Source organism: Orcinus orca, chromosome 1 (genome assembly GCF_937001465.1).
Source record: "Orcinus orca chromosome 1, mOrcOrc1.1, whole genome shotgun sequence".
Taxonomy (NCBI): domain Eukaryota; kingdom Metazoa; phylum Chordata; class Mammalia; order Artiodactyla; family Delphinidae; genus Orcinus; species Orcinus orca.
The window spans coordinates 104,370,604-104,390,088 of record NC_064559.1 but is presented as its reverse complement, the minus strand read 5'-3'; the positions used below and the strand labels follow the sequence as shown (position 1 = coordinate 104,390,088).

Below are 19,485 nucleotides of genomic sequence, written 5' to 3'. Positions count from 1 at the left end.
AGGGGACTAATGGGAATTACTGAGAAACTCACAGCTGTCCCCAAATCCATTTCCCCTCATACTTTACTACATATCTGGTTGTGTTTCAATTTTTATTGTGTAAAACAAATCAAATATACCTAGTACTGTGTTCTGGATATAGCAGGGAGAGGGAAGAGAAGGGATAAAGGAAGTTGAGAGCTAGGATGGGAATGAGTGGCAAAGGTCTTGTGTAGGAAGCAGAGAGCTAAGATTCTAGGGTCAGGCACTTCTTTCTGAAGTGAAGAGGGAGTTGCATTGGAGTAAACTCTATTACCAGAGAAAGTCTGGTGTGGTAGAAGAATACAAGATGTGGATTCAGAATCCAGCGTCAGTGCTTACTGTTTGGCCTTAAACCACTTACCTTCTCTGACCTTAAATTCCTCATCTTTAAGATTAAGAGGTTTCTAAGGTCCCTATTTAAGCACGATGAGTATGAAGGGACTCCAAGGAGTGCCCTCTGCAGATTTTTCGCTCTAGCCCCAAAGTGGTTATATTCATTTGTTCTCATAGCTTGTAGCTATTGTTGCCCATTACTGTGTACCATGCAGTGTATTAGGCGATTTACATAAAATTAACCTCAACAATTCAGAATGATAACTATTATTATTCCCATTTTATAGATAAGAAAATTGAAGCTTATTAGAAATTAATTTACCCCAAATTACATAGCGATCCAGGATTTACACTAGGTCTGTCTTGTCCCAAAGTCTATGCTTTTACCTGTTACCTACCTGCCAGTGGAGACTACGTAAAAGAAAATGGTTAAAAGAAAATAACTACCCTTTCTAATCTGTTTTCTCCCGCTCGCACTCTGGAGAATTTTCCTGCCCCTGCCCTCAAAGCCGCAGGATATCTTATTGCTACTTTGGTCTGAAACTGCAGGTCTCTGAATTGCCCATATGTGTAACAGTTTAGGTCTTCCGGTCAGCCGGAACCAGCCGCAACGCTGCTCTCGCTGTGTGGGGTGTACCTCTTCGGAGTTCCTGGAGGTGGTCCCAGACTGGAGTGGCGGCTGTAACAACCAATAGGCATGGACATTGCTGGGCCGGAAGCCAATGAGGAATCTGGCGATGGAGAAGCGGCGATCATTTATTTGAAGATGTAGGACGGGTCTGAAGGAAAATGGGGCTGTGTCAGAGGTGGCGGCGGCTTCGGATCCCAGGGTTACAAGCCTGCGGGCTGCACATGGTGCGTGAGGTACCCAAAGATTCCGAACCACATTGGACCCAGCCCAGCGGAACCCCAAAGTGTAGGCTCTCAACCCAGCCTGACCCCCCTCTACTCCCGCCCTGCGTCTCCAGACCCGGCTACTGTAGCCCTTAGATGCGCCATCTTTTTCCTAGGGTCAGCAGCCTGCGGCGGGGCCTAGGGCTCCCAGCCTAGGACCCGTTATCACCCAGTCCTTTTAAATACTAGAGATTAGGACCACGGCCACATAAATGTTCTAATTTCCCACTGTCCCCAATCCCAGGAAGGAATGGTGGGACATGTGTTACCTCCTAACATCTTTCCCTCCAGGCAGCTGTGCCGACCCCTCCACACTGGTTGGTAGAGCGGCTTGGCCTTTTTGAGCAGCTATGGACTGCTCAGGTAAAGAGGTTAGCAAGCCTGGCACAGAAGGAACACCGGACTATCAAGATATCACTTCCTGGAGGCCAGAAAGTGGATGCTGTGGCATGGAACACAACCCCTTACCAACTAGCCCAGCAGATCAGGTATCAGGCCCATTCTGTACGTACCAGGATAATCCTTCTATCTCTGTACTTTCTCGATTTGAGCAGGGAAAGAGCTCTGTATGTTTATTCCATTCCCATCAAGACAGCTTTTCCTGCTGATCCCTTTTAATCTGCATTAGTTTCATAGTCTCTGCCCTTCCTCTATTATGCATGGGGGAAAACAACGATAGGTTCTGTTGCTCTGGTAACACATTTCCCCTTTCAAGTTTGGAGTTGCTAAGAGATTAGTCCCTCTCTACCCCTTTGGATGGTAACCTTGTTTTTCTCTTTTTCCCCATCCCCCACTGCTGAAGTTCTAAACTGGCAGATACTGCAGTGGTTGCTCAAGTGAATGGAGAACCTTATGATCTGGAGCGGCCCTTAGAGACAGATTCTGACCTCAGATTTCTGACATTCGATTCTGCAGAGGGGAAAGCAGTAAGTTTCTTCCTTATCAGGGATACAGTGGCTACTAAACGAAGAGATGTTTAAGTGGGCACTTCTAGCATTTATTTCTTTTGCCTCAGTTTCTCCATTTGCAGTTGGGAGGGAGGCCTACCGCAGATTGCTTGTCTTGATTATTCCTGGCTAAGCTGGAAACTTAGGGTGAAAGTTTTTACTTAGCCTGGGTCTGTTAAGCAGTGATCATTGTGCTAGTGAAAGGGAGAGATATAAAGTTGAAAATAGAGGATGATATGCCACGTTAGCCCTCAACTCTTGAGACATGCATTATAAGTCATCTGTAGCATGTATTTAATTTTAATGTGGCTTGCACAACCGAGCACATCACCTGGCCTCCTCTCCACTTTTTCATATCAGCTTGGATGGCATGAAAACTGACTAGCCTCCTACTGTGCTCTAGAACCGGAAGCACTGAGGAGTGAGTCTTACTCTCTTCTGTGCGTTGCTTCTAGTGGCCTTCTTTCTTTTCTATTCAGTTGTTTTTGTTTTCATTTTACTTTTTACTATTTAGTGGTCACCCCAAAGTCAGGTTCCCCATTTTGTGATAGTTATTCATACTAGTTTCATGCCAGCTCCTCTGAGGAGAGGATCCGAGAGCTAGGGGCTAAAGGAGAAGGTTATGAACTCATGAACTCCTTTCTTGTGAACCCAGGTATTCTGGCACTCTAGTACCCATGTCCTGGGGGCAGCAGCTGAACAACTTCTAGGTGCTGTTCTCTGTCAAGGTCCAAGCACAGGATGTGGCTTTTACCATGATTTCTTCCTTGGAAAGGAACGGTGAGTAGTGCAAGGAAGGAGGAGAATGATTCTGGGGTGGTTTCTTTTTCAAAGATTTCACCATATTTTACTTTATTTTTCTGTTTTTTTGAGCTATAGTTGATAAATAAAATTGTAATATAAAGTGTACACATGGTGATTTGATGCATGTATACATTGTGAAAGGATTCCCACAATCGAGTTAATTATCACATGCTTCTTTGTGTGTGTGTGAGAATGCTTAAGGTGGGCTCTTAGCAAATTTCACTTATGCAATACAGAATTTATCGACTATAGTCACCATGCTATACGTTAGTTTTTCAGACCTTATTCATCTTATAACTGAAAGTTTGTACCTCTTTCCTGGGGTGTTTTCTGAGGCCTTTTTCTGGGGCCTCAGGCATGTTCAGTTTGGAGGAGAAAGAAAGCTAGGGGCGGGTCCCTCCATGCCTCAACTGTGACATAGGTACCACTTTCTCCACTAGTCCATGTCTTTCCTTTTCTAAATCAGCTTGAAACTTACCTTCTCTAGCTTTTATGAATTCTTCAACTTTTACTTCATCCCTCATTACTGTTGCTCTAGTTTTCTTTATCCAGATTACCTGCACACAACATTTAATTTCGTACAAAGAGCTTTTGCTCCAGCTGTAAACTTTGTACCTGATTTCCTATTTGTTTTCCCCTAGTCTGTTTGTCTTTGCCAATAATTTTAGATGTTTTTGGAAGGCAGGATTTCATCCCATGACCAACACCCAGGTGATGCTCCTTAGAGGATGGAAGCCAACCAACCCTCATCTTTCCAGGACAATCAAGGGCTCAGAGCTGCCTGTTTTGGAACGGATTTGTCAGGAACTTGCAGCTGCTGCTCAGCCCTTCCGGAGACTAGAGGCTTCCCAGGATCAGCTTCGGCAGCTCTTCAAGGTGGAGTGGAGACACACAAGTTTAGGAGGATAATCTAGAGACGTGAGGGAAGGAATGGCTCTCGCTCAGGACTTATTCGTGGGAATAAAGACTTGTCTTCACTCTTCCCTTCTTCCAGGATAACCCCTTTAAGCTTAACCTGATCGAGGAGAAAGTGACAGGTCCAACGGCAACAGTATATGGGTGAGAGCTGTCAAGATTGAGGAAAACAGGGAGAGGTGGGGATGCACTAAAGAAGGCCAGAAATGGGATAAGGGAAAGAAGATAGAAGGTAATCTGTTGCTCCCAAAAAAGAAATGGGAATTGATTTTTATCTCCCATTGTTTTCTCTGTGGAATAGTTCTTTATGTCTCTTTCTGTCAGCTAAACACCCTAGAGGGAGAATCCTAGAAGCTCAAGAATCTGGAAGTCACTAACTGTCCCCTTCTTTCTCCCAGGTGTGGTATGTTGGTTGATCTGTGCAGAGGCCCCCACCTTCGGCATACTGGACAGATTGGAGGCCTGAAGCTGCTATCGGTCAGTTGTGAGGGCTGGGTTAGGTTGAGATTACTGTTTTCCCTGGAGTGAGCTGGGGAATGGGAAGGTGATCCTCTCTGTCAACCCCTTTTCTGCTCTGATAGCTAAGGGGGGCAATCCAGAAATAGAAACTTTGTCCCTGCCTTTTAGAAATCTCCATCTGATGACAGATACTGGACACCCTGCCAGGGCCCAGAAGCCAATTCCGAGTCCATAGTCAGACATTAGCACTAAGGGAGATGGCGAGGGAGGGCATGAACAGGCTGGACACGGTCATGTAGGGAAGGCGCCTGTGGAGAGAGCCAGTGTGGAACACCATTTGACAGCCACAGAGAGAATACTCTTAAGTCAAAGGCCTGCCCTTTCTGAAAATATTGCTCCTGGGCAAGGTGAGCTATTAGTCGGAATAGGAGCAGAGAGAGAGGGGAGAGGCAGATGTGCAGAGCAAAACTCCCTGGACTGAAAACTTAGGCATCTGTTCTTAGTCCTGTCTCTGCCACTGATGAAGTATACGGCCTTGGGTAAATCTCTTTACCCATTTTCCCCATCTATAAAATGAAGCTGTTGATTCCTGTCCTACCAGTAAATCCACATCATAGAGACAAAACCAACTAACGCAAGAGAAAGTGTTTAAGGAAAAGTTAAAAGTGCTATAAAATGCAGGCTGTTTCTTATTAGTACCATACAATTGTTCAAGGAAAGAACAAGCAGAGGCATTTGAATTTCATGGATCCAGGAACAGGACCTAGTGTGGGAGACTGAGTTTTCTAGCAGCGGTATGGGAGATTGATAAGGGGATGGATAGACTAATATTTGACCAGAACTTAGGGTTACTTCCCTGAGCAGTCATTGATTAGAAGGGAAAGGAACAAAGTACACGGGTGCTGGTAGGGCAGTGGTAGTGAGAATGGGGACAAAAAGAGGTGGCAGGGTAAGGTTAGAATTCAGCAGGACATATGTAGAAATCAAGGCTCAGGCACCTCCGGGGTGATATACATGACAGGGGGTGTCTGGAGGGTGGCAGGGGCCATCCTCCTGGTGGTGATGGTGGGAAGAGTAGAGACAGAGATGAGATGAGATCGTTGTCTTACCTGTGATGCTTATGCTCAGAGTATCATATGAGGATTGAAAGAGGGGTTGTCCTCATCTTCCCTTTGACTCCCTTTGTCCTCCCACAGAACTCATCATCCTTATGGAGGTTTTCCGGCACCCCAGAGACACTGCAGAGAGTGTCAGGGATTTCCTTCCCCACTGCAGAGGAGCTGAGGGCCTGGGAAGAGTGGAGGGAGGAAGCAGAGTTACGGGACCACCGGCGCATTGGGAAGGTACAGAGACTGGGAAAATGGGGGCAGGGTGGGGGTAATGATGAGGGTTGGAGAGAGATGAAGGAACCTGACTGTGAAGTTGAGAGCAGATTCGGAATCCCGCAGACTGAGCAGCTTGGTCAGTTATCTCTTCTGGGTTCCCAAGCCCCCACTTCCCCGTTGAAGTGACCGTTGCCGTTCCCAACTCCAGGAACAGGAGCTCTTCTTCTTCCATGAACTGAGCCCCGGGAGCTGCTTCTTCCTGCCTCGAGGGACAAGGGTGTATAATGTACTCGTGGCTTTTATCAGGGTAAGGAGGACCCATGTTCAGGGGAAGGAAGACTGGGGAGGGACCGAGGGCCTAGAAGAAGCCATGTGTTAAAAGAGGGGGATTAGAAGTTTAAACATAAATATTGTAAAGTGCTAGTGATTTTTATCAAGGGCCTAGAAATGTGTGGTCTACAGTGAGGAGCATAGTGAGGGAGGATGGTGCTTACTAGGTTGTAGCTGTGTTCAGCATGACCTGAGAGCCGAGAAGAATCACACAGCTGCCATCCTGCTTCCTCTCCCCCTAGTCACTCTGGCCTTCCATGTCTGTACCCTCCTCTCTAGGCCGAGTACACCCGCCGTGGTTTCTCAGAAGTGAAAACCCCCACGCTGTTTTCTACGAAACTCTGGGAACTGTCAGGGCACTGGGAGCATTACCGGGAAGACATGTTTGCCCTGCAGCCCCCAGGCTCTGACAGCCATGCCGGCTCCCAGAGTGACCACTCTACCAGCCATCCCACAGGCACGCTTGCCCTCAAGCCCATGAACTGCCCTGCGCACTGGTGAGCTGGGATCCAGGAGACCTGGGTCCTCCCAGGGCTAGGGCTAGGCACCTGGTTACTAAGTACTAAGTTGTAGAAAACTTGGAATCGTATTGGAACACTTGATGTGAGTCTTGAATCTGCCCTCTAGCTCCGTATGTGAATTTGGAAAAATCATTGCACCTCCCTAAGCCTCAGTCTCCTCATGTGTAATATCAGGGGTTTGGAGTTGGTATCTAAGGTTCTTCTTTCAGTTCAGTGCCTATCACAGAACAGGGGCACAGTAAGTGATGTCTGTTATTGTTGTTACTGAGATTCACTTTTGAACCAGGCAGGGCCCAGATTGTGATGAGTGGGATTGACAGGACTCAGGCATGCCGAGGCTGGAGAGCGCGTTAGCTGATGGTGCAGAGAAGAGAAGCAAGCAGCCTGGGCGGAGGAGAAGTCTTCAGGGGCTAGTTTTCCCTGTGGCCCTGACTCCTCCCCACCCCAACCTCAGCCTGATGTTCGCCCACCGGCCCAGATCCTGGCGAGAGCTGCCCCTGCGACTGGCCGACTTCGGGGCCTTGCACCGGGCCGAGGCCTCTGGCAGTCTGGGGGGACTGACCCGGCTACGGCGCTTCCAGCAAGATGACGCTCACATCTTCTGTGCACCCGATCAGGTGGCCCTTCCCCAGCTCCACAAGAGCATTTCTAAGCCGCCTTTCATTCTCCTTGTGAACTGCCAACATTCCTGACTCTCAGTTGCCCTGTTTATATATGATAATTTAGCTACATTCTATCGCAACCTTTCCTTTATGTTTTTGCCCTCTTTTCCCCAAACTACCACCACCCCAGAGCTCTAGCTAGCACACAGCTCATCTGCTCTTATTCCCCCAGCTGGAAGCAGAGATCCGAGGCTGTCTTGATTTCCTCCGCTCTGTCTACACTGTCCTTGGGTTCTCCTTCCGCTTGGCACTGTCTACCCGGCCATCTGGCTTCCTGGGAGAGCCGTGCCTTTGGGACCAGGCTGAGCAGGTGAGCAGGTGGTAGGGAAGCAGAGGCAGATAAACCAGTCTCTGATGGAAGGAGAGGGGAGATGGGAATCAGGGTCCCTGGTAGAGGCGTATGCTGAGAGGGTCACTGTTGGGGACTAGAGGGATCTGTTGCTCATAAAGTTTAAGATGACATATTCCTCTCTTGTATCCTTTCCTCTAAAGGTCCTTCAACAGGCCCTAGAAGAATTTGGAGAACCCTGGGACCTCAACCCTGGAGATGGTGCCTTCTATGGGCCTAAGGTAAGCTGGGGACCGTGGTTAGAGTCTTATTTATTCCTTTTTTTGTTTTGTTTTATTAACTGTTTAATAGATACGAAGGAATGTTTTTAAATTTGTGTAAGACATAAAGAAGAGCAGTACATCTCCTGCTCTCATGGAACTTAGGTCTGGTGAGGGCTCTGAGAGGTAAATAGGGTGTTTCAGCACCGTGGGATCAGTGCTGTGTAGGTACTAAGGGGGCACGTTACTCAGGAGGGTCAGGAAAGGCTTCCCATAGGAATCTCTTTCCGATCTGAAAGGTAATCGTTGGCCAAGTAAAAAGGTGCTTCAGGAGGGAATGTTGGGGGCTTCCCTGGTGGCGCAGTGGTTGAGAGTCCGCCTGCCGATGCAGGGGACACGGGTTCGTGCCCCGGTCCGGGAAGATCCCACATGCCGCGGAGCGGCTGGGCCCGTGAGCCATGGCCGCTGAGCCTGCACGTCCGGAGCCTGTGCTCCGCAACGGGAGAGGCCACAACAGTGAGAGGCCCGCGTACAGAAAAAAAAAAAAAAAAAAAGGGAGGGAACGTTGTAGGCAGAGGCTGGGGCGAAGAGTAAAAACTCACATGGCAAATTGGAAGAGGTGAAAGAAGTCGGGGAACGAGGACTGTAAAGTGTCTGCTGGATTTAGTGAAAAGGCTGTTAGGTTTTGAGGGTCCATTTTTCAGTAAAGTGGGGACTGGATGTGGAGTCAGAAGTGAATGAATGAACCTAACACTTCCAAGAACATTGGCTCTTATAAAGGCAAAGGAGAGTAGCTGGCAGATCCAAAGAGATGTTGATGAAGGGAGAGACTTGAGAACGTTTAAATGCCGTGATGAGAGGGAGCCTGTTTGGGTCAGGGAGAAGTCGAAGTTGTAGAAGGGGTTTCAGTAGAGGAAAGTTTCTGGGGAGTCTTGAGGGTTGGGATCCAGAGCCCTTCACAGAAAGAAGCACCTGTGCTGTTGTTTAGGGGGTAGAAGGAAAGGCTTGGGGGTAGGTGCCAGGATATTTATAGGTGTGGTGACAGAAGTTGAGACATTTTCCCATCTCATGATACCAACTATCAGAATTCTCCATGAGATGGGAGGCAGGATCATTTGCTGAGATAGGAGTGGAGAATAGGAGAGTTGTCAGTGCGGGGGTTGAAGATGGGAAGAGAGGAGAAAGCTTGAAAATCCTTGAGGAGAACAGGATGCAGGGCTGATTAGGGCAGCCAGAGGATTGCAGGCAGCAGCAAGGGTTCAATTGAGGTTCACAACAGCGACTTGCATCAGTTGCTGTTTTTGCGTCTGTGTGGTGTGTGGCGTGTTGGGCAGCACTGGGCACTTCTGTTCCAGGGCCAAGGAGGTGGGATGCTAGGGTGCCACCAGGGTGGGGTTTTGTCATGTGGATGTGACAGAAGAACAGTGATACCAGGGAACCAGGGAGAGTGGTTACAGCTGCATGGGGAAAGAAACAGGGGTGGGAGAGGCTGAGAGGCCTGTGAATGGGAAGAAAAATGAGGAGTTAAGGAGCCGAGAGATTGAAGAGCCATTAATAGGAATAATTGTCAGAGCTGGAAGGACAAGAGATAGTAATCAGAGCAGGTGTCTGATGGACTGTTTCAGAGGTGCAGCCATTCTGGGCGATGACAACATGAAGGATGTAGCCATAGTGTGGGTGCGGATGAAGGTCTCTGAGATGAGGAACTCAGGGAATTGATAGGCCAGGGTGAGGGTGGGCCGTTCATGTGAATGTTGATGTTCCCTAATAATATACCACTATTAAGTGGAAAGAGCCACCGCCAGAGTCTGCAGCACGATGCAGCTGGGTGACACGTCTCTCCACACAGCCTGGGACGTGGCTAGGTAGAAGGAGGTGGCACGCATAATGGAGGATACTGGTTCTGGTTTCTTTCATGTCCTCCCTTCTGTCTCCTCCAGATTGACGTGCACCTCCGCGATGCCCTGGGTCGGCCCCATCAGTGTGGGACAATCCAGCTTGACTTCCAACTGCCCCTGAGATTTGACCTCCAGTACAAGGGGTACAGAACCTTGTCCTGTCCCCTTTTCCCTTGGCCCGTGGAATAGGTGGAGAACAACTTCCCTTTCTGCCTTTGACCCTAAAAACTAAACCACATCCTCCACACCTTCCCTTGCCAGGGCTGAAGATTCTTGGAAACTGGAAGGTGATCTTGGGTACACATTGTGTGACACTTTTCCATTCCATCCATTCCCCCCCCCTTTCCCTCCAAGGCAGGCGGGGGCCCTGGAGCGTCCAGTCCTCATTCATCGAGCAGTGCTAGGTTCTGTGGAAAGGATGTTGGGAGTGCTGGCGGAAAGCTGCGGGGGAAAATGGTGAGACCTCTGACTCCCGATTCCTGTTCTGGCCCTCAAGCCAGGTAGTGCGTGCTCCACATCCTGGCTCCCTTCAGACTCCACTTCTGTTTCCTTCTAGAATCTGCTCCCTGCATCCACACTTGGAGTCTGAGCCAGGATAAATAATTTGCCTTCCTCTGTTCTCTCAATCAGGCCACTATGGCTGTCACCATTCCAGGTGGTGGTCATACCTGTGGGGACTGAGCAAGAGGAATATGCCAGGGAGGTGAGGAGTTGGGGGTGAGGATGGGGACGAGCAGTGGGTAGCAGAGGCCACATGGGGTAGTGAAAGGGGCACGGCACTTGGAATCACAAGACTGCACTCAAATAATAAATGTTGATTGCTGACAACTGAGCACTTGGCACAAAAGGGGCCTTGGAGAAATGTTTGTTTTATTTTTCCTTTCTAGAGAGAAGTAAGGATATGGACAGTACTAGAGTCAAGCAGCTGGTTGGGTAGAGTGGTGTCTAGAAACAGGCAGCGTCCAGGGAGGCCTGGCTCCAGGAGGAGGCCGACAAGGAGGCTGTGGGGCTGGGGAGAGGCCTCAGTGTAGAGAGTGAGGAGGGTTTGTCCCTGACAACTGGAGAGCCTTGAGGCAAAGGAAGGAGGGGCAGATGGGGGAGCTTGGGGAAAACTGGCATCAGACTGTTCTAGCTCCTCAGCCTTCCGTTAAATCAGGTTCCTGTCAATGATCCTCTACCCCAGGCACAGCGGAGCCTGCAAGCTGCAGGACTGGTTGGCGACCTGGATGCTGACTCCGGACTGACCCTCGGCCGGAGGATCCGCCGGGCTCAGCTTGCCCACTACAATTTTCAGTTCGGTAAGACCGGGTTAGCACAGCCCTCAGAGCCTTGCACTCTTCCACTCGGCCTGTATGTTGTTCTTCGCTGTCTACTACGTTTGGTCATCCGCATATTTGGGTAAATTGCAGCTCATTACCTGAGCTGGGCAGGAGCCAGGATTCAGAACTCCTGAGCCATTTGGACTCTAGGCTCCTTCACCCTCTGACCAGCACCTCTGACCCTCAGAACAGTTTTCTTCTGACCCCCGCCCTAGCTCTTGGTGTCTGTTAGTAATTAGCCAAGGGAGCATCAGAAAGGAACAGGAAGGGTTAATAAGGCGTTAATTAGTTAGCTTTGCTTATTCTAGACCTAGATAGAGTCAGCCCTAAGGGATGAGGAGAAAGGCCTTAAGAAAAATAGTCTAGGCCTACCTTGCTCCTTTTTTTCATTTTCCAAGGTTCAGAGCTCTGTCTTGAAGACAAGGAGTAGGAACGTCTCAGCCAGATTACCTGGTTCTCTAGTTTTACACATCCACTCATCCTGCCAGCCTTGGAGCAAGCTGCCCATGATCCCTTGGACTTGCACGTGTGTCATCCACCCTGCCACCCTCCCCTTTCTCTAAAGCACACACACACACACACACACACACACACACACAGACACACACACACAGACACACACACACAAACACACACACACACACACACACACACACACACAAACACACACACACACACACACACACGCATGCACGCTCTCTCTCTCTCTTTTTCTCTCTCTCTGTGGATCTGCTTCTTGATCTGGTTGTCTTTCTTTGGCTGACCCTACTATCTCTGACCCCTGGGATCCTGAGTGGAAGTGATAAGGCATGTAAGAGAATGTCTGGAATATTTCTTTATCTCCTCAGGATGACCAGGGAACTGGAGAGCAAGAGATAGCTAAATATATCCTTTCCCGGAACCATGTCTGAGCTCTGCTCTTCCTAAAGATTTTGGTCTCTTAAATTTCTGCATAGCAAAAGGAGATATCCTCTGGATAAATTTGCCCTGAGATTCGCAAACCTCCCCTCTTTCTGCAGTGGTTGGCCAGAAAGAGCAGAGTAAGAGAACAGTGAACATTCGGACTCGAGATAATCGTCGACTTGGGGAATGGGACTTGGCCGAGGCTGTACAGCGGCTACTGGAGCTACAGAACACCAGGGTCCCAAATGCTGAAGAAATTTTCTGAGCTTTTGTGTATAGATGTGGCAAAGACCTGTAGGAGCTATCAGGCCCCCTTAACACGGAGGGGCCCAACCTAACTGCCAAGAGTCTGAAGTCCCCCAGACCCCTCAGAACTCGTGTGGAGGCATGAATCTGCTCTCATGAAAAGAGATTTGGTCTGGGGGAAGCTGTAGCTGTTTGGATGTGAGGAGAGTGAAACTAAAAATAATAAACTTGAAGCTACTGGGAATGTGTCTTCATCTCTGACTCCTGATGGGGACATAAAAGGGAGTTTGACTCTGTCTCCCACTCTTTTGTCCTAGGGGGTTGGGGTAATTGAAAAGGGGCAGCCCATGGCTCTCACTGGTCGGGGAGCTCCCTGGGATAGCTGTCCTGTTCCCCTGTCTAAACTCCTCAGTGCCCTGTTTCCCCAGCCCCAATTCAGCAGGTTGTCAGATCCATTCTCCAAAGAAGGCCAAATGGAGAAATTGAGGCACAAAACAAAGTCTCAGACCTCTCTTGCTCCAGGATTCTCAGAATCAGTTTCTCTTGGGGTTGGGTTCACCATTGTTCTCAATTCTGTCAGGAGCCTTCAGGGTGTGTGGGAGGAGTGTCTGCCAGAGGAGGAGCAGCTGGGACTGAGTCATGGCCGGATGCTGAGGAGGGCGGTAGCTATCCCTAGATAGACTATAAAGAGGAGAAGGAACCAGCCCTGAAGTTCACAACAGCAGTAACAGCAACTGGAGAAGCAGGTTTCCAGAAGCCCGGCTCTTCAAATCAGATCTGCCTGAGAGGACCTACTTGGGTGGCCGCTGACCAGTCCTTGCCCCAGGATGGGGACCACGTCCAGAGCAGCCTTGGTCTTGGCCTGTTTAGCTGTTGCTTCTGTAGCCTCTAAGGGAGGTGAGTTGGGGTCAGAGCCAGCACTTGGAAAGGGGGCCTGGCCAGCATGGGCCTGGGGCCTGGGTCCAGCCATCCCAGATGGCTCATCACCAGCAAAAGGATGCCCCATTTGGCTGCCTTTTTCTGAGCAGGCCTGTGGTGAGCCTAGGCACTGGAGCCTTTAACCAGGGAGGGGAGCAGGGGTACAGAAAGAAAGGAGTTGGTAGAGATTGCTGCCAAGAAACACATATTGGAGTCAAACGGACAACTGCGGGGATGGATGGATTCACAGAGTGAGGGGCCTGATGTATATGTGGCACCTATTAGCCAGAAGTGAGAAGAGGAGCTCCCAGGCTGCTCAAAACCAGTCTACTGACCCAGAGAGCCTTGACTGGCTCCCTACCTGGTTAGGAGAAGAGAGGGCATCATCCATCTACAGGGGACCAGGCACAGCCACTCTCTAGCTCACACACACGTTATCTGCTTGGATGCCAAACAAAACGTTACTGTGGGAAACTATTGCATGAGGGTCATAGATCTAATCTATCTGGAAGGCCCTGTCTTGTTCTTCCCAGGTCCTGGTCTTTTGTGACTGCAGATCAGCTACAGGTGATTACTTTCCCTGTGGCTTTCTCTTACATGCCTTTCTCTTTTCTAGTTGTGGCGCATAGGCTCCAGGGCACATGGGCTCTGTAGTTGTGGTGTGCAGGTTCCAGAATGCGCGGGCTCTCCATATTGCCTCAGGAGTCCTGAACCATCCCAGTTTCCCAGGTCCTAAATTGAGACCTGAACTAAGGGGGATCTGAGACTGGCTGAAGGGGAGGCACTTCAACTTCTGCGTGGGCTCCTTACCAGAAGGCCCAAAGATGTTTAAAGGGCCTGTGGTAGGCAGGAGGGTGGAGGAGATGGGCAGGTGAGGCTCCAGCCAGTTCAAGGTCTGGACTGTGGAGAGAGCCCAGAAGCTGTAAGGGAAAGACACTGACACAAGATTAAGGCCTTCCTCCCCAGCCCCATGTGTCACACTCCCTTTAGGCCTGGACTTGGGAGACCCAAGGCTTTGAGCATGGTAGAGGTGAGGCTGTCAGATTATCACACCCAATTGGCCTTGACCAGGTGTGTTTGGGGGGTGGCTTAGGGGACATGGGGCAGGAGCAGTACAGAGAGGCTTCTGGTGTCTTGGTCATCTTTTCTAAGCTCTTAACCTCTACTGCCTCCCCTTCCCATGCTCAGGGCCAGGAAAGGGAAACCACCCCTGACTCACCGTTCCTCTTCCAGGTAGCAAGGCTTCAGGGCAGAGGGAGCTGGGGCCAGTGCACCTCACCCACCCCTTTCAAGAAGGTAAGAGTTTGGGGGAGTGGCATGGGATTGGGGTTCCAGGAGGAAATGTAGGCTCTGACCATCTCCCTTCTTGCTGGTAGTTGGCTATGCTGCACCCCCTTCCCCACCTCTGACCAGAGCTCTCCCCATGGATCACCCCGACACCTCTCAGCATAGCCCTCACTTTGAAGGACAGAGTGAAGGTAAGTCTCAGTTGCACCTCTAGGTTTCTAGTCTGACTTACTTCCTGATCTTCAGAATGGGAGGGGAAGAAGGAGTGGGCTACGTACATACTCCGCTTTCTGTAGTACAGCCATCTCCATCTCAGAAAGCCAACCCTGTCCAAGAGGAGCTGCCCCCTCCCCAACTCCCTGTGGAAAAGAAAGGTGAGTGCTTGCCCTTTCCCTCACCCCCACCCACTACATCTTGCTGACATCAGCCTGAGCCTTGCTCTTTTGTGTCCTCACCCCTATCTTGCAGGGGATCCGCCTCTCCCTCAAGAGGCCGTCCCCCTACAAGAAGAGCTGTCCCCTCCCCAGGTCCCTATTGAACAGAAGGAAGGTAAGTGACTCCTTCCCCTCTTTACCCTCCTGCCTACCCGTGGCTGACAGCATGGGCTTTGGGGCTTCTGCCACTTACTAGCTGTGTAATAACCTTGGGTAAGTTGCCTCTCTAAGCCTTAGTTTCTTTATTTGTAAAATTGGGGAAATAATACCTATTTTATAAAATTATAAGATTACATGACACAAAAGTAGCATTTATTTTCACTTCTCTATTGAGTTCCTTTTTTCTTTAAAGCATATGCTATTTCTTTTTTTTTTAATTTTATTTATTGATTGATTTTTGGGCTGTGTTGGGTCTTTGTTGCGGCACGCAGGATCTCTGTTGAGGCATGCGGGATCTTTCGTTGCGGCATGCAGGTTTCTCTCTAGTTGTGGCATGCGGGTTTTTTTCTCTTTTCTAGTTGTGGCACATAGGCTCCAGGGCACATGGGCTCTGTAGTTGTGGTGCGCAGGTTCCAGAATGCGTGGGCTCTCTAGTTGAGGCGTGCGAGCTCAGTAGTTGTGGCATGCAGGTTTAGTTGCCCTGTGGCATGTGGGATCTTAGTTCCCTGACCAGGGATCGAACCCGCGTCCCCTGCATTGGAAGGCGGATTCTTTACCACTGGACCACCAGGAAAGTCCCTCTATTGAGTTACTTTTTTTTTTTTTTTTTTTTTTTTTATTTGAAGTGGGCCTCTCACTGTTGTGGCCTCTCCCATTGTGGAGCACAGGCTCCGGACGCGCAGGCTCAGCGGCCATGGCTCATGGGCCCAGCCGCTCCGCGGCATGTGGGATCTTCCCGGACCGGGGCACGAACCCGTGTCCGCTGCATCGGCAGGCAGACTCTCAACCACTGCGCCACCAGGGAAGCCCTATTGAGTTACTTTTTATGAATGGGAACTGGCCTGTCTTCTAGAGATGCCCGTCCCAACATGAATGTTGTTTTATGCATCTCCTTCTACCCCAGTAGACCCATCTTTCCTTTATCAAGAGGAGATGACCTTCCAATCTAAGCAGAGAGTGAGTGAGTGACAGCTTTAGTCTGTTCATCCCCCAGCTTTAATGCACAGACCCTGGTCGGGGTAGTGGGGTGGGGGAGCAGGTATTCTGAGCCTTGGGAAGCAGCAAAGGGAGCAGGCGTGATTCGGGGTCAGGGAGCTATAAGGGTGACACCTTTCATAACTCAGGTCTCTTCCTTTTGGTCGGTCATTCTGAAGTTAAGAGCCACGAATTCATTTGTCCCCTTTTCCTCTATATCCTCCCAACACTTTCTCCTCAACCCCAACTTCTTTCAATCCTCCCAACTCAATCCAGCCTTTCTCTATCCCTCTGCATGTTCCCCCTTCCCACTCTGTTCTCCCCATTCTAGAAAAGCTGGCTCCCTTCATGGACCACAGCCCCCCAGAGCCTGAGTCTTCGAATCCAGCCCAGCGCTGCCAACAGGGCCGACACCAAGGTGGCTGGGGCCACCGGCTGGATGGCTTCCCCCCTGGGCGGCCTTCTCCGGACAATCTGGACCAGATCTGCCTTCCTAATCGTCAGCATGTGGTGTACGGCCCTTGGAACCTGCCACAGACTGGCTTTTCCCACCTTGTTCGTCAGGGTGAGACCCTCAATTTCCTGGAGACTGGATATTCCCGCTGCTGCCGCTGTCACAGCTACACAAATCGCTTGGACTGTGCGAAAGTCACGGTAAGGGTTGGGCTCTTGATCCTGGGGATGTCCTTTAACCCCCAGACAGTATGTGTGTGTTTCAAGGACTAGAGGCCTAGGCCTGGGTATGCAGGAACCTCAGGTCCCTTTCATTGGCCCTACCTTGGGCCTCCTCATTGTGCCAGAAGAGCAGAGGACAGCCTCTGCCTCTTTATTAGCTGCATACCCAGGGTCCTTTTTGGAGTCTGGGAGGAAAACAGGTATGTGGAGAGTGGGCTACCAGGCTGATCTACTCCTCTTGCTCTAGTGGGAGGACGCAATGACCCGGTTCTGTGAGGCTGAGTTTTCTGTTAAGACCCAACCCCATTGGTGCTGCAAACGTCAGGGGGAGGCTCGATTCTCCTGCTTCCAAGACGAAGCTCCCCGGCCACACTACCAGCTCCAGGCCTGCCCCAGCCACCAGCCTGGTATTTCCTCGGGTCCTGAGCTGCCTTTTCCCCCTGGGCTACCCACACTGGACAATATCAAGAACATCTGCCACCTAAGACGCTTCTGCTCTGTGCCACGCAAGCTCCCAGCTACTGACCCCATCCAAAGGCAGCTGCAGGCTCTGACCCGGCTGGAGGGGGAGTTCCAGCACTGCTGCCGGCAGGGGAACAACCACACCTGTACATGGAAGGCCGTAAGTGGGCATCCCAGCATCCTGAGAGCCTGTCTGCCTGCCCTCCTGTCTCTGACCTCTGATCCCACCAGCCTATTTGTCATCCATGTACCTACCCCCTGTGAGCATGTCTGCCCATTCATCTGCTTGTGAATGTCCGTGCATCCACTGTGTTCTTTGTCTGAGTTTGTTCATCGTGCACTTTCATCCTGCACTCCTGGCCTCGTCCACCCAATACCCTACACATGTACCTGTCTGCCATCCATCTGTCCAGCTCTGGCCTCACCTGACCCTCTCTGTCTACCGTTCCAGCACATCTCCTGTGGCCAGCTCCGAACCTCATCTGTTCTTCTACCCTTCCACCTTCCCAATCCCATACATCCACAGCTGCCTCCTTGCCCTCTGGTTCTTTGCCCTTCCCTTTTGGCACCTGGGGCTGAAAGTCCCTCATCTCATAGCGTAGGGCAGTGAGGGAAGCAGTGGGTCAGGAGGGCCAAGTGTCCAGGCTTCTGATTTTCCTTTCTCTGGCCCACAGTGGAAGGATACCCTTGATGGCTACTGTGATCAGGAAAAGGCTACAAATACCCACCACTACTCGTGTTGCCACTACCCTCCTAGCCCTGCCCGAGATGAGTGCTTTGCCCGGCAGGCTCCCTATCCCAACTATGACCGGGACATCTTGACCCTGGACCTCAGCCGAATCACCCCCAACTTCATGAGTCATCTCTGTGGAAATCAAAGGGTTTTCACCAAGCAGTGAGTCTTGCCCAGTTCTTCCCCAACTCTTTTCCCTTCTCCAAAACCTCCCTTTTGGGGCACCCTCTGGGGCACTCTTGGGAAAAGCAAAATCATGGTCTGCAAGCACCATTTTGATGCCTGGAGACACCCAAAGACCCTGACCCCTACCTGTTTCCCACCAACATAGTAAGCAGATTCCTGGGCTGATCCAGAACGTGACTGCCCGCTGCTGTGACCTGCCGTTTCCAGAGCAGGCCTGCTGTGCTGAGGAGGAGGTGAGTGTGAGGGCAGGGGGTCATAGTCTCCAGAGGAACGCAGAGGAGGGGAGAGAGAGGGCTGGAACTGCAGGATACCCCTTCTTTTAGTACCTCAAACCAGCCCACAGAAATAATGAGGACTACTGGGGAGATCTTTTTTCTTGGTTCCAGGAGTCTTCACTCCTGACCTGACCTGCTCCCCATCTCTAAGTGCCTATTATGCCTTCTCTGGGCCTCTAGCTTCTGGCATTTCCAGATGTTCACATCTGTCCATCACAAGGAGTCTAGCTGTGGAAGGCAGCCTTGTACTCTCTCTGAGCCCCAGAAGGGATCTAGGGAGAGAGCAGTAGAAACTGAGGGAAGGGGGACTTCGGACATCCAAGTAACCAGGCCTGACCTCTGACAACCTTCCTCCCCTATCATGTCTGCTTTACTCCTTCGTCAGAAATCAGCCTTTATTGATGACCTGTGTGGTCCCCGACGTAACTTCTGGCGAGACTCTGCCTTCTGCTGTAAACTGAGTCCTGGGGATGAACAGATCAACTGCTTCAACACTAATTATCTGAGGAATGTGGCTCTAGTGGCTGGAGACATTAGGGGTGCCAAGGACCAGAGGGAGCAGGGCCCAACTTGGGGAACAAATATCAGCCCCACCTCTGAGCCCAAGGAAGAGTGAGTCACCGCAGACAGAGCCTTGGAGGATCAGATTGGGGGACCCCATCCCACCCTCCTGGAATACTCGTTACAGTAAACACCTCTTGGATTTGGCCTCATTGTGTCTGTTGTCTCACACAAACACACCCTCCTAAGCCTGCCCGATTTTCTTCAGTGTCTGGCCCCTGAGGCCCACTGCCCCACCCCCACTAACTGAGCTGAAGTCTTTCCAACAGGCTTTGTCGGGACCAAAACTAAATGGTTTAACTTCAGTATTTGTCATCTTGAATTTATTCACACATTTAAAAGGAATGTCACTTTGTTAGCTGGCTATCAGGATTCAGAAGTGAAAAAGATATGATTCATGTCTTTGGTGAGCCCCCGAAATGCACAGTCCTGCCTGACATTTTTTAATCTTCACTTCTGATCCTTGGAGTCCATGTGTTTATTCATTCAGTATACATTGATTGAACCGTCGATGTGTACTGTGCTAGACTGCAGGATACACATTCGGAAACCATACAGTTCCTTCCTTCAGGTTGCTCACATTCCAGGAACCTAGCAGGTGTGATTAGTGTTGTGGTACAGGGCTGCCAGAGTGCCAGTATGCTCAGAGCACTTGATAACCGGGCCAGAGCTGGGAGTAGGGCTGGGGGCAGTA

At 50.4% G+C, this 19,485-nt stretch overlaps 2 protein-coding genes across 22 annotated transcripts; both read left to right on the top strand.

Annotated features, from left to right (window-relative positions):
* TARS2 (threonyl-tRNA synthetase 2, mitochondrial) lies at window positions 1-12,370 on the top strand. Of its 18 annotated transcripts, XR_004479722.2 has the most exons (19): window positions 3-1,218; window positions 1,540-1,736; window positions 2,051-2,174; window positions 2,851-2,975; window positions 3,641-3,875; window positions 3,994-4,058; window positions 4,313-4,391; window positions 5,570-5,716; window positions 5,907-6,005; window positions 6,308-6,525; window positions 7,004-7,166; window positions 7,384-7,521; window positions 7,704-7,781; window positions 9,701-9,801; window positions 9,920-10,114; window positions 10,289-10,361; window positions 10,842-10,956; window positions 11,376-11,503; window positions 11,997-12,111. XR_004479722.2 is itself a non-coding variant. In XM_033415521.2 (18 exons), the coding sequence occupies exons 1-18, from the start codon at window positions 1,144-1,146 to the stop codon at window positions 12,143-12,145; spliced, it is 2,376 nt and encodes a 791-aa protein (XP_033271412.1). In that variant the 5' UTR covers window positions 643-1,143; the 3' UTR covers window positions 12,146-12,370. The 18 variants fall into 18 exon arrangements, 10 of the variants coding, with proteins under 10 accessions (XP_049549652.1, XP_033271412.1, XP_033271413.1 ...); XM_033415521.2 differs by lacking the exon at window positions 11,376-11,503 and having other exon boundaries at window positions 643-1,218; window positions 11,997-12,370; XM_033415522.2 differs by lacking the exon at window positions 11,376-11,503 and having other exon boundaries at window positions 653-1,209; window positions 11,997-12,370.
* Window positions 12,371-12,520: 150 nt separating this feature from the next.
* Window positions 12,521-18,938, top strand: ECM1 (extracellular matrix protein 1). Of its 4 annotated transcripts, XM_004285152.4 has the most exons (10): window positions 12,521-13,023; window positions 14,278-14,340; window positions 14,421-14,522; window positions 14,628-14,705; window positions 14,800-14,880; window positions 16,231-16,553; window positions 16,822-17,196; window positions 17,711-17,931; window positions 18,101-18,188; window positions 18,616-18,938. In XM_004285152.4, the coding sequence occupies exons 1-10, from the start codon at window positions 12,954-12,956 to the stop codon at window positions 18,844-18,846; spliced, it is 1,632 nt and encodes a 543-aa protein (XP_004285200.1). In that variant the 5' UTR covers window positions 12,521-12,953; the 3' UTR covers window positions 18,847-18,938. The 4 variants fall into 4 exon arrangements, with proteins under 4 accessions (XP_004285200.1, XP_033271420.1, XP_033271421.1 ...); XM_033415529.2 differs by lacking the exon at window positions 14,628-14,705; XM_033415530.2 differs by lacking the exon at window positions 14,800-14,880.
* Window positions 18,939-19,485: the final 547 nt, after the last annotated feature.